At 48.4% G+C, this 12,965-nt stretch overlaps 1 protein-coding gene across 2 annotated transcripts; it reads right to left on the bottom strand.

Annotated features, from left to right (window-relative positions):
- Positions 1-3,039: 3,039 nt before the first annotated feature.
- On the bottom strand, positions 3,040-10,416 carry ELOF1 (elongation factor 1). 2 transcript variants are annotated; one of them, XM_048491496.1, is made up of 4 exons: positions 10,313-10,416; positions 8,679-8,800; positions 6,128-6,198; positions 3,040-4,478 (listed from the first exon to the last, which is right to left on the bottom strand). In XM_048491496.1, exons 2-4 carry the CDS (start codon positions 8,792-8,794, stop codon positions 4,414-4,416), a joined length of 252 nt encoding a protein of 83 aa, XP_048347453.1. In that variant the 5' UTR covers positions 8,795-8,800; positions 10,313-10,416; the 3' UTR covers positions 3,040-4,413. The 2 variants fall into 2 exon arrangements, with proteins under 2 accessions (XP_048347453.1, XP_048347454.1); XM_048491497.1 differs by having other exon boundaries at positions 10,088-10,356.
- Between the last annotated feature and the right edge of the window lie 2,549 nt (positions 10,417-12,965).

Here is a 12,965-nt window from a genome sequence, read left to right as displayed (position 1 = left end):
TTTCATTGAAAGACTCTACACAAAGGAAAAACTATGGATTGTTGGGCTGGTCTCAAAAAACAAGTCATACATTAGATTTCTAATGGAGTGAAATTGATCACTTGTTTCTCTACATCAGTGGAACTCAACCTGTGGGTCATGACCCCTTTGGGAGTCAAACGACCCTTTCACAGGGGTCGCCTAAGACTCTCTGCATCAGTGTTCTCCATCTGTAAAATGGATACATGTTAGGGTTGGGGGTCACCACAACATGAGGAACTATATTAAAGGGCCATTAGGAAGACTGAGAACCACTGCTCTACATAATCCAGTCCGTTTGTTACTCGCAAGCGCCTATGGTTGGAGCCACTATGCCTCCCGTCGATTTCTCCTGTTGCCTTCGTCCGGCGCGACTTTGCATAACGGAGGGAACTTTCGCAGCAGAATGCGCCGGGAGCAAAGCCACTGCCAGAGCACACGTTAGCTCCCATGACCCACATATGAAGGGAGGGGTTGTGTGGATGTTAAAAAGCTTGAAGGGCAGAGAATCCTGGGCTGACGGATCATTCTGGTGGTTGCACAGGGCACCCACCCAAGAAGAGACCCAGCCTAGAGGCTAATGTGGGTTGGATCTCCTGGACAAGATGAAGGAGGCTGTTGGCTGCAAGCAGGGGTCCTTAATGTATTGTCAAAGGCTTTCATGGCCAGACTCAACTGGTTGGGGTGGGTTTTCCAGGCTGTGTGGCCGTGGTCTGCTAGATCTTGTTCCTAACGTTTTGCCTGCATCCGTGGCCGATATCTTCAGAGGTGTATCACAGAGAGAAGTGTGCTACACACTGTGTCCAGTCAGAAGGGAATGTTTAGTGGGGTATATATTGTCCATGTCCAGGGTGGGGAACCAATCAGTGTTTGGGTGGAACTTGCTATGCAAAGGTGTGGTTGACTGCATTGTATTGCAGGTGGGTTTTTTTTTTACAGGGATGTAAATGGACTGAAAACCCCACCCACAATTACTTATTTTCCTATTGCACTGCTGGCTTTAATTCTTTTTTTTCCCCATCTTGGTGACCAGCAAGGCCCTCTTTCCTGGATTACACCACTGTTATATGCCATGGCTTGACCTTTAATGTCTGTGGGCTTCTGTTTTTTTGGCAACTAAAACAAAACACCCCTTTGTGGGATACAATTTGTGGTTTTGCATACTGCTCGTTCAGAAAACTCCAGGTTTTTATGTCCAGCAAGGTTGCTGGATACCTGCAACTGCACTATTTGATGTCGTATCTCCTGTGCATTTTATTCAATACCGCCTGAAGCCAAATGCTCTCAACCCATCACTGAAGAGGAGTTTGGATTTATGTCCCCCTTTTCTCTCCTGCAAGGAGACTCAAAGGAGCTTACAAACTCCTTTCCCTTCCCCCACCCCCAAATAAACACCCTGTGAGGTAGGTGGGATTAAGAGAGCTCCAAAGAACTATGACTAGCCCCAGATCACCCAGCTGGCATGTGTGGGAGCGTACAGGCTAATCTGAATTCCCCAGGTAAGCCTCTACAGCTCAAATGGCAGAGCGGGGAATCAAACCCAGTTCCTCCAGATTAGAGTGTACCTGCTCTTAACCACTATGCCACTGCTAAGACTGTTAGCTGCCTGGAGTCCCGGACTGACCCCAAAAGCTTTGTCCAAAGTGCCATTCCACCACTGGGGCTATCGGTCACTGCTGCTGTCTGGTTCTATTTCCCTAGCTTACTCTATCCCCGTGGTGGCGAACCTTTGGCACTCCAGATGTTATGGACTACAATTCCCATCAGCCCCTGCCAGCATGGCCAATTGGCAATGCTGGCAGGGGCTGATGGGAATTGTAGTCCATAACATCTGGAGTGCCAAAGGTTCGCCACCACTGCTCTATCCCAACAAGCCCCAAACGCCGCTGCCTGTGCCCTGAGTATTATCCTGTCACAGAATGCAGTGGTTTACTCAGTTTCGTTGATGGCAAATGGGAAAAGGGTGGGCTACCTAAAGAAGCTGTCCTGTTTGTTTCTTAAACAAAGGGCAGGATGTTTATGTTTTAAATAAAGACCGTCTTATTGGAGAAACAGGAATATAATGATTAACTTGGATGGGCTGATGCTGATCGTGCAAAAACTTCTAGCCAGGAGGCTCCACCACCCTGCTGTGATGAGGACACATCACTGAAAACTCACTCCCAATCACAGCAGATCCACCTGGAATTTTACATGGGATTAAGGGGAAGAAGGGTGACTTGGTCAGAGCCACCCTGGGGGCTCCCGAGAAACTGACGTCAAACTGAGCTACAGAGGGTTCTTTTTCTAGTGACTGGAGAAACAGATGGGGAACAAGTAGCATCTACACATAGATAACCTCCTCAGGAGCAGCAGTGGCATAGGAGGTTAAGAGCTTGTGTATCTAATTTGATTCCCAGCTCTGCCGCCTGAGCTGTGGAGGCTTATCTGGGGAATTCAGATTAGCCTGTACACTCCCACACACGGCAGCTGGGTGACCTTGGGCTAGTCACAGCTTCTCGGAGCTCTCTCAGCCCCACCTACCTCACAGGGTGTTTGTTGTGAGGGGGGAGGGGCAAGGAGATTGTAAGCCCCTTTGAGTCTCCTGCAGGAGAGAAAGGGGGGATATAAATCCAAAACTCACTCTTCTTCTTCAGAACAGAACTGGATTTCAAAGGTGATTCAGTCAAGATAGTGGCGTGGAAACACAGGCAGTGAGACGGAGAAGCAGGCCTCCAGTAACAGGTCAGAACAGGAAAACTCCAGATCTTTCACATTCCCAGTGTGAAGCGTGGAAGGTGACAATTAAAACAACGAAACACACACTGAGAAGCCGAGTTGTAACTACAAAAACCCACAGACACAAAAAAATCCATGAGCTTCATTAGGGTAAATAGAGTTGCACAGAATCCAACACAGAGCCAACAGTCACATAAGAAACTAAAGACCTGCTGTTTCAGGATGGCATTTATTTAAAAGGGAAGTCTTTATGGTGAGCCTCTACGTAAGGCTCCTCAAACAAGAAAACACACAAAAACAGGCTTCTGCTTCAATTGTCATTTATTTACACCACCAACGATGTTTATGGAATTCAAGATCCCTAAAGACAAGGAGCTTGATGAGGCGGCATGGCCATTTGGGAATGGACATCGGGGGCTGGGATTTCTGCCCAAGGAGAGCCTCAAATGCCCCCTGAGCCAACAGGAATGGCAGCAATAAAGAAACTCCAAGGTCAGGAGACCAGTTCAAAATTTCTCCGCGTCTCTGACTGCCAGGCTCAGCAGCAGAAACTCACACAAAACGTCTACGAAGAAAGAGAGGCAGCCGCGGCTCCCCTTACTCTCCAAGTCCCAAGCAGGTAAATTGTTCTTACACAGACAGTGGCAAGTTTGTCGAGAAAGGTAAAAAAAAAATGCAAGTATCCAGAGGGCATTTGACGACATGCTGTTAAAAACCACCCGTCTACCTTATGCTAGCGTCTCCTAATTGTTTGTATGACAAAACTTCTCGGGGTTATGACAACTTCATGTTCTGGCATAAAGGGGTTTTATTGTCATGTAACAAACCATTCGCATGCCCCCAAAACCAGCAACATAAAGGACCTAGCTTTAGAGTTATCAGTGATAACCAAATCGGACTTTTAAAGTAATATTTTGAAATAAAACAGTTTCCCACCCCCCAATTTAAAACAATGACATCTAAAGTGGAGCTGTGGAAAACGTTACTGTGGAAAATGTTTCTGGGATAACGTAAGTGGACCCGTAATTGAATGCAATGGCATATGCCTTCCCAGTCTGGCCTGCGAAAGAGAAGTTTCAGCTTACCTAGGACACTCCATCAAAGAGCTCTGAGGACAAATTTATACCAGAGAACAGAAGTGGCAGCACCAGGAACACACCGAGATCCAGCTGCCACCCCGCCAGATCGTTCGCCAACCCCTCTCCACAGTAATATCTAAGCATGACACCTCCTCTGAAAAAGAAATTGTAAGGAAAAAAGCTATAAAAACTATACTTAGGAGGAGAGGACTCTCCCTTGTGTTTATTGTATTTATTCTTGTTCTTCAAGTGTTGCCGCATCAAAAGAAGGGTGTGACGCTTTGTACGCTAGTGCTGGGAAGCAGAAGCCCCAGATGAACACGTTCCACTGAGATTAACGCAGCTGTATCTCGGCACACGGAAGTCTTCTTAATCCTATATGGGATGCTATGGGAAGTGCCTCTCTTCCCTAGAGGATCATACATGCTGTCTTTAGTTCCTAAACTTCAGGGAAATTCTTGAACCAGATTCCTCTATGGAATTACATCTCCAGACCACTCAAGCTGGATCCTCAACGTATTAAGTCATATTCTGCCTCCCTCCCACTTTCCAAATCCAAAAATTCTGCTCGCTCCTGGCACATCTTCTCCAGTTCCTACTACTGATTGGCAGCCTCGCAGGCATCTATCCAATCGCTGTAAACATCCACCGGCTCCGAGAGATCTGTGGAAACAAAGGTCAAGGATGGCAACAACAAATCCTGCCCCCTGCATCACATTCTTAGTTTGGGGCGAATGTCTCGTGCCAAAACATTTCCCGTGTTGCTGTTTCTCAGTAGCCTTTTGGGCCTGCGCATGACCAGCCCAGCAATTCATTTGGTCCACTTTGCTCTACATGCTGTAGAGATAAGACTGAGCAAACAGCTGAAGTAGGAACAGAACTAAGACAGGCCTGCCCCAGCTGCATCTGCACTCTTTCCAGCCCTCCTCCTTCCCATTGGCCGGCTTTTCAGAACCACTGTCAGATTTTCACTTTTCTCCCCATTATTATTGCTCCTTCCTGCTCTTTCCTCTTCACCCAGGTATTCTCTCCAGTGCTACCACCAAGCTTACTCCCGACTAACACACACGTTGGAGCCAGCCATTTTTTCTAAACTAAAGTATTCAGGTTAAATTGCTGTGTTGGCATTTTGTGATAAATAAGTGGGTTTTGGATTGCAATTTGGGCACTCGGTCTCGAAAAGGTTCGCCATCACTGTCGTAAGGTTACAGTTTGGTTCAACCCATAAAGCCCCCACCTTTGCATTCCCCCAATATCAGAATGAGAAAGATAGTACTACAGACTCATTGTTTTGGGAAAGGCTAGTTACTCCCTGTGAAAGATAGATAAGGAGTACTCGGCAAGCTCTATTGAACTAGTTACATCCAAACAAAAGAAAGAGGCCCCATGGCCTTGGGGCGGCGGAGATGGCTGGTCCAGCTGCGGCTGGCCAGTGTACGTGCGCTCTGCCAGGCCAAGAATGGCACAGGTCTGACACCTTGGCAGGTTCTGTCATGTGCCTGACTTCCCCTCTGAGAACAGTGCTATCTTTCTCTCACAGAGATATGTTCTGATACTGGCAGAAGGACGGGGTGGGGAGAGAAATTCCTTGTCCTTTTATTAATCCAGTGTAGACAGGACTGTGGGGGGAAAACGGGGGATAGCAAAATGGAACCCCTTCCAAGCACGCTTAGAGCATGTGCTCCTGACTCAACAATCAAGAGGTTTCAGAAACACGCCTGGCTCTTACACAGTCCACCAGTGGAGCTCTCTCCTCAGTCGTAGTCCACTGGCAGAGTGGGACTTCAGCTATAGAAGAAGAAGAGTTTGGATTTATATCCCCCCTTTCTCTATATCCCCCCTTTCTCTCCTGCAGGAGACTCAAAGGGGCTGACAATCTCCTTGCCCTTCCCCCCTCACAACAAACACCCTGTGAGGTAGGCGGGGCTGAGAGAGCTCCGAGAAGCTGTGACTCGCCCAAGGTCACCCAGCTGGCGTTTGTGGGAGTGCACAGGCTAATCTGAATTCCCCAGATCAGCCTCCACAGCTCAGGCGGCAGAGCTGGGAATCAAACCCAGTTCCTCCAGATTAGATACACGAGCTCTTAACCTCCTACGCCACCAGATAACCCTCCACAGCTCAAGTGGCAAAGTGGTGAATCAAACTTGGTTCTCCAGATTAGAGTGCACCTGCTCTTAACCACTATACCACGCTAGCTCTCACACAAACATACTTTGAGATTCGGGAGTGTATTTCTTTGTTCCCTATGACCAACATGCTTCCTCCTTTCACTTCGCTGGGGGAGCATCAGCACGGACTGGATGAAAGGATACATGTGATGGGGGTCTGAAATTCTTCCAGGCACACTGTACAGGATATCACGCCTGTATTCCGAGCTCTGTCCCTGAAAGAGAAGATACCACATTAATGCTGAAACTGTTTTAACTCCCACTGATACATCTTTTTCTCAGATGGGAAAAGCTTCAGGAGGGAGCCGGGTCGGCCAGCAGCACCTTCAAAACTCCCAAGGTTTTCAGGCTGTCAGCTATGAAGAGTCAGAGATCCCTTCATTAGATACCAAGATCCTTTGTCAGGCGTCTGAATTTTTATGTATTTTATTCATTATTTAAATTTAAAAACCGCCCAATCCCCAAGGGGCTCTGGGCGGTGCACAACACTATCTGTATACAATATATAGCAAGGGTCACAATAGTGACCATATATACTAAAATCCATTAAAACCATTTAAACAGCGGTCAAAAACAGTAACAATAATAACAGCGTCCTGTAACCCAATTCCTTTAAAACCTCCCCAAAAGGAGGGAGCGGCCGGACTCCTCCCTAAAAATAACAAATATATATGCAAGAATACATTATAAAAAATAGGGAGCAAAGCAAAGAAAGGGGAGGGGGCGCACCTCAGCAACTGGACACTCCAAAGGCCTGGCGGAACAACTCAGTCTTACAGGCCCTGCGGAATTCACCAAGGTCCCGCAGGGTCCGGACAGCTGGAAGAAGAGTGTTCCACCAGGCCGGGGCCAGGGCCGTAAAGGTCCTGGCCCGTGTGGAGGCCAGCCACATCATTGAGGGGCCAGGAACCACCAGCAAATTGGCCTCTGCCAAGTGCAGAGGCCGAGTAGGGGCATATGTGGTAATGCGGTCTCTCAGGTACGTCCCAGGCCGCGTAAGGCCTTAAAGGTCAAGACCCACACCTTGAAGATGATTCAGAATTCCACTGGGAGCCAATGCAGCTGACGCAACACAGGTTGGGTGTGGTCACGAAAGACACTCCCTGTGAGCAATTGTGCTGCGTGCACGAGCATCTTATAGGACGTTTATGAAAACTATGAGATGGCGACAAAGGAGGCGAAGAAGCTCATGATGAAGGGAGTTTTGATTCTTATGCCCCAAAAATCTTGTTGATCTCTAAGCTACTCCTAAACTCAAATCCAGCTGTAAGAAAAAGCAGCAGACTCAAAGGTATTAGCTTTGAGTACCAGCCCTCGTGCCCCCCCTTAATATTTAATAATCAGCAAGATAAATCTGGTTCCTGGCTGAGGCGCCCACTGCAAGAGCTGCCAAGGAAGCTTCTTCTGGAACTTATTCCATGACTGTTCAGTGCCCACAGCTCCGCACCCTCCAAGACAGCTCTCCTGCACCCAGAAACAGGGAAGAAGCAGGACAGTTTTCTGACCCACCAGAAATAAACAGGGAGGATTTTCGTGGTCAGCTCCCCTCCAGTGGCAGCAGGAGCAGCGAGAAATTAAATGCAGCTATCTGACATCGGCACTGATGTGTAAAATTAGGAACAAGCCTGAAGGCACAGACAGCTGTTGACACACTACCTTTAGTACACCCAAAGGCCTGAGCACACCTTTAGTACAAACAAAGGCCTGCACACCCAAAGGTCTGCAGGTGTCCACACCTCAGTCCCCCTGTCAGTCTCTGTAACATTACTGGTTTGTTCCATATCAGATTAGTGAATTCCACATTCCTTCCAGCTGAGAGAGGAGACAGAAATGAGAACTGTGGCTGTGCAAGTAAATCAAAATCAAATCAAAATCAGAACATGATTTTAAACTCAGGTTATTATATGTATCTGTGGTTTATCACCCCCACCCCCGCAGTTCACGAATCAACACTGATAAGGAGGAACAGAATCTAGCAGTTAGCTATATTGAGCGAAAACTTACAAGCGAGGTTAGGACCACGCACTCAGGGGTCTGCAACCTGCAACTCTCCAGAAGTTCAAGGACTACAATTCCCATCAGCCCCTGCCAGCATGACCAATTGACCGTGCTGGCAGGGGCTGATGGGATTTGTAGTTCATGAACATCTGGAGAGCCGCAGGTTGCAGAACTCTGCCCTACATAATTTAGTCCCTACAGGATATCATTAACATGCTGGATACTCTTGTCAATACAGTTCACTGCACTGTGTGCATTTGTTCTTTATTTCAGTATATATTTTGTCTAGCATTTAACCTCAAATATTTTTGTGCCTTCACTAATGAAGCTATAAAACAGCAATAGAAGTTGGCTAGACTTGGAGTGCAGGTACAGAATTGCTTCTTTCCTTTGCATTCTTTATCTTTGTCCTTAAGATACTTGGACAAATCTCCGCAACAAACACATCCCTTTCTTAATAGTAGTAGAGCGCCTGTGGCCCTTGACATGCTGTATCTTGTAGAGAGAGTTAGTACAGAGCCTGCGTGGCCCTGGCAATTTCAGTCCCTCTAAGAAATCTCACACTGTTCAGTCAGGGAAAAAAAAAACAACCCCAGCATTCACACTTGTCCACACCTTTCCTTCAGAGGGCTCCAGCTCATCTTGGTCACATCCTCGTAAGATTTGCTTTTAAAATATTAAAAATACACACACTTACATTTTAACATCACAGGATTTTTCGTGGTTACAGAAGGGGCAAGTAAACTGGGTCTCTAGCATGCCAGTCATCTTTTTCTTGGGTGGAGGCTTTCTCTTTGACTTCCGGCGACCCATCCTTGCCTGTGGGGCACAGAAGAGCAAAGATGAATAAATGGAAAGGACCAGGAACTTCATTGAAAGTCCTCCAACCCTACAAGGCAGAAATGCTAAACAGGCCTTGAGAAACACGGGGTAATACGGGTGTCATCTGGAAGGGTTGGCACATGGTGGTTCACAGTGGCCACATCTGGGGGCTTCGCAGATAAGTAAGCCAGGGAGGAAGTTCTCGACAAGCCGAACAAGGAACAGTGCCTGCACTGAGGGAGCCCCCACCCCACCCAGTTCTTTCTGGTATAATCCAGTTTGTGTGTGGGGGGGGGGTCCTTCCTGGCCTCCACACTTCATGAGGGAAAGGGTGGGGAGGGAGGCCCAAAGAAAGCCAGGAGTGGTGTAGTGGCTAGGAGCAGGTGAACTCTGGAGAACCGGGTTTGATTCCCCGCTCTGCCTCCTGAGCTGTGGAGACTTATCTGGGGAGTTCAGATTAGCCTGTGCACTCCAACACACACCAGCTGGGTGACCTTGGGCTAGTCACAGTTCTTTGGAGCTCTTTCAGCCCCACTTACCTCACTGGGTGTTTGTTGTTGAGTGGGGTGAGGGAAAGGAGATTGTAAGCCCCTTCGAGTCTCCTTACATGAGAGGAAGGGGGGTATAAATTCAAACTCTTCTTCTTCAAATGGTTTCAAAGTCCCCGCTCTAATGAAAACACACACCCCTCCACAGCCAACATATGATGCAAAAGCGGTGAATGGGAATGCCTTAAGTAATGAAAGACCTATCGCCTTGGCTTAGGCAGAGACCTGGATTCCCATACTCCCTGTAACCTCCAGTATCTCTACAGAAGTTCTGTCTGGCTGTTACTGACGGGCTTTACCAGACCACAACCTCATCGCAGGGTCTGCCATTTTTCACTCAGATTTGCTCCTTGGTCGAAACCCCCAACCTCTCCCACCACCCATCATTTGCAAAGGGGGTAACTGTGCTACAGGCACATTTTAAGGCTTCGTGACCAGGTTCACAGTCAACCCCCTCCCCCGAAAAGAAATTTACACGCGGAAGGACCAGGATGGCTCTCGCCCGGCTGCTCCCCTAGAAAAAGGACCCCCACAGGAAGCGTTTCCACCCACGGGAAGAAGAGGGGCTGCAAATATGCTGAAACCAGCTGAAACCAGCGCTGCCTTCAAGGGAACATCTGTGGTTGCCAAATTCAGGCTGGAGATTTGGGGGCGGGGCTCGGAGAGCACGGAGCCGCAGAACTCCCCTCCCCCCAAGGGAGATCGGTTGTAACTCCAGGGGATCTCCAGACCCCACCTGGAGGTTGGCAGCCCCGGAACTGCAGCTGGGTCTTGGCTTTCTCCCGCCACCGCGGAGGAGCAGCCCGGGCCAACCGCCCTCCCTGAGGCGAAGCGAGGCAGGCGGGGACCGTTCTCGGGCCCGGAGGACGACGGGGGCTTTGAGGGGGTAGGAGCGGTCGCCTGGGCCCTCCTCGGCCGGGGACGCGGGGCCAGAGAGACCGCGCCGGGCCCCGACACCTACCCAGGCCTCGTTGCCCACAGAGACCAGCACTTCCGGCACAGGGGTTCGAAGAAGCCACGGAAGCCCCGCCTTTTCCTGCAGAGGCCCGTGAAGAACCAGGAAGTGGACGCGCCAGAGCTCCCATTGGTCGGCTCTTTACGGGGGGGCTTGGAGGCGTGGTGAAGGAGGAGGACCCGGATGTTCTCTCGGGGGCTTCCTGTCCGGGGCGGAAAGGCCGAAAGCCGAGCCCGCTGAGTGAGCGTGGCTCCTCCAAGTTCGGCCCTCCTTCCTGGCGGGGCGGGGCGGGGCGGGGCGACAGTCGCCCAGGCCCGAAGGCCCTTCAGGCAGGAGCCTCTTCCGGTGTGTGCGGCTCCTGGACGTTTTGGGAGCTGAGGACGGCTGCCAACCTCCAGGTGGTGGCTGGATATCTCCTGCCATGGGCACTGATCTTCTGGGGACAGAGATTAGTTCCCCTGCAGAAAATGGCCGCTTTGGAATGGGATCTCTGTGGTATTTACCCGGCTGAGGTCCCAGCTCTCCCCCAGGCTCCACCCCCCCCCCCGGCTCCAGGTGTGTCCCAAACCACAGCTGGCGACCCGAGGGTGAAGCCCGGGGAAGATCGGATTTGGAAAGGGGAATGGAGTTGTTAGCACTGAAAGTCTAACTACATTTAATCGCATTTAATCACATTTAAGTCTTATATAATCATATTTAATCACATTTGATAGCATTTATTTGTCACTTATACTCAACATTTACGATATACTTATTCCTATGTTATACTAGTTATTTGAAGTTAGTCATTGTAAGAAAACCTCTAACTCTCCACTTGAGCTGAATAACAAAGAACTAAACAACATGGATATCTACACGCTCTGCTGATTCAGCAGACTCTGAAGGCATAAGTAAACTATAGCCTAAAACAAGCCCCTATCGCATAACAAAAGAAGGCCTTTAAGGGCACACCAGCCAAACGTATGACAGTAAATCCTCCTGCCTGAACCAAGGTGGGAGAGAGTTGAGTTAGAGTTGCACTTGCCTCTGTCAAGTGCATTCCTCCTGTCAGATTCTGTGTTTTGCCATCCATCTAAAGGGTGAAGGTAGGGGGCACTGAGACGGTGCCGAGGGTCGAGAAGCATCAGGAGAAAGTTGTTTTAATAAAGTAGAAAATTGTTTAAGGATTGTCCTGTAATTAACCCTGAGTTTAACGAGGTAATAGAATGAACATGTAATAAAGCAGCGATCAATCTATGGGACATACCTCTCAGAGTCGCCAAAAGAAAACATCTTTATGTCAAAAGAATCATTAGCCTGGCAAAATTATGTCTGTCATTAAGTTTTTGTATGTTATTCCAAGGTGTCAAGAATTCTGTGATGTATAGGAATTTAATGACTTCACATGTGATGCTTTTCTATAAAAGTGATGGTCCCCAATTCGAAGTTGAGTCTTTCCTCCCAGGGTGCTATTGCAACCTGCTCCTCTCTAATAAACTTACTAACTTCTTGAAATCATTTTCTTTGTCTGTCTCTTTGATTCTCTAAATCTGAATTGGGTAACTTATCCTGTTCCCTCTATTCAGGGTAACAGAGTGGAGAGGAGAGGAGTGGAGAGACCTCAGCAGGGTACGAGGTCACAGCCAGTGTGTTGTGGTGGTTAAGAGCAGGTGGGCTCTTAAACGGGGCAACTGGATTCCTGCTGGGTGACCTTGGGCCATTCACAGTTCTGGCAGAACTCTCTCAGCCACATTTGCCACAAAGTGTCTTTTTTGGGGACAGGAAGGGGAAAAGAGCTTGAGACTCGTTATAGGAGAGAAAAGCAGGATATTAACACAAACTCTTCTTAAAGTCCACCCTCCAAAGCAGCCATTTTGTTCAGGAGAATCTGGTCTCTGAGCCTGGAGACCAAGGTGTAATTCCACAGGATCCTCAAGTCCCACCTGGAAGTTGGCAGCCATATTTGGGGATGGCTCCTGGGGTAGGTAAGGTTAGCAGGGTGTAATGCTACAGCACCCACCGTCCGAAGCAGCCATTGGCTCCAGTAGAAGTGGGAAAGACATTTTAAATAAGCAATTTATGTAGTCTGAAGATCAATTATTGTCCCAGAGGATCTGTAACCCCCATCTGGAGGTTGGCTACCCTGCATGAATAGTCTGTGACTTTCACACACAAACAATTTGGTTCGCAGCCATTGCTTTTTCACCCTGTCATGTCCATTTCATGAGGCTCTCAGAGCTTCTTTTATACTGCCTTTGTAGTCTGTCATTCTGAACTTTAAATGTTTTCTTTGCAAGGAAAACCTCCAAATTACTTTGTTGTGGCTAAATTTCTTTTCAGCTCTTTCGTCCTTTAAGTTGTAGATGTTTCTGCTGCGCAAAAGCCTTATTAAGCATAAGCATTTTTAATTGTCATTGTGCACGCACAACGAAATTTACAGCAGCATTCCTCGATGCACACAATTTCAGACTCATACATCATCCTCACTTTCCCCTTCCTCCACCCATCCCTACACAGCCCCAAACACATCAACACGAAGCCGCGGAGTTTAGCATAGCCACAGCTCTAGAGTAGAAGCTGTCTCTAAGCCTCTTTGTCCTAGTTTTGATAGACCTGTATCGTCTGCCAGATGGTAACAGTTCAAAAAGAGAGTGTGCTGGATGAGACGGGTCCCTCAGAA

Source organism: Sphaerodactylus townsendi, linkage group LG03 (assembly GCF_021028975.2).
Source record: "Sphaerodactylus townsendi isolate TG3544 linkage group LG03, MPM_Stown_v2.3, whole genome shotgun sequence".
Classification (NCBI taxonomy): domain Eukaryota; kingdom Metazoa; phylum Chordata; class Lepidosauria; order Squamata; family Sphaerodactylidae; genus Sphaerodactylus; species Sphaerodactylus townsendi.
This window is presented reverse-complemented; position numbering and strand designations above follow the sequence as displayed.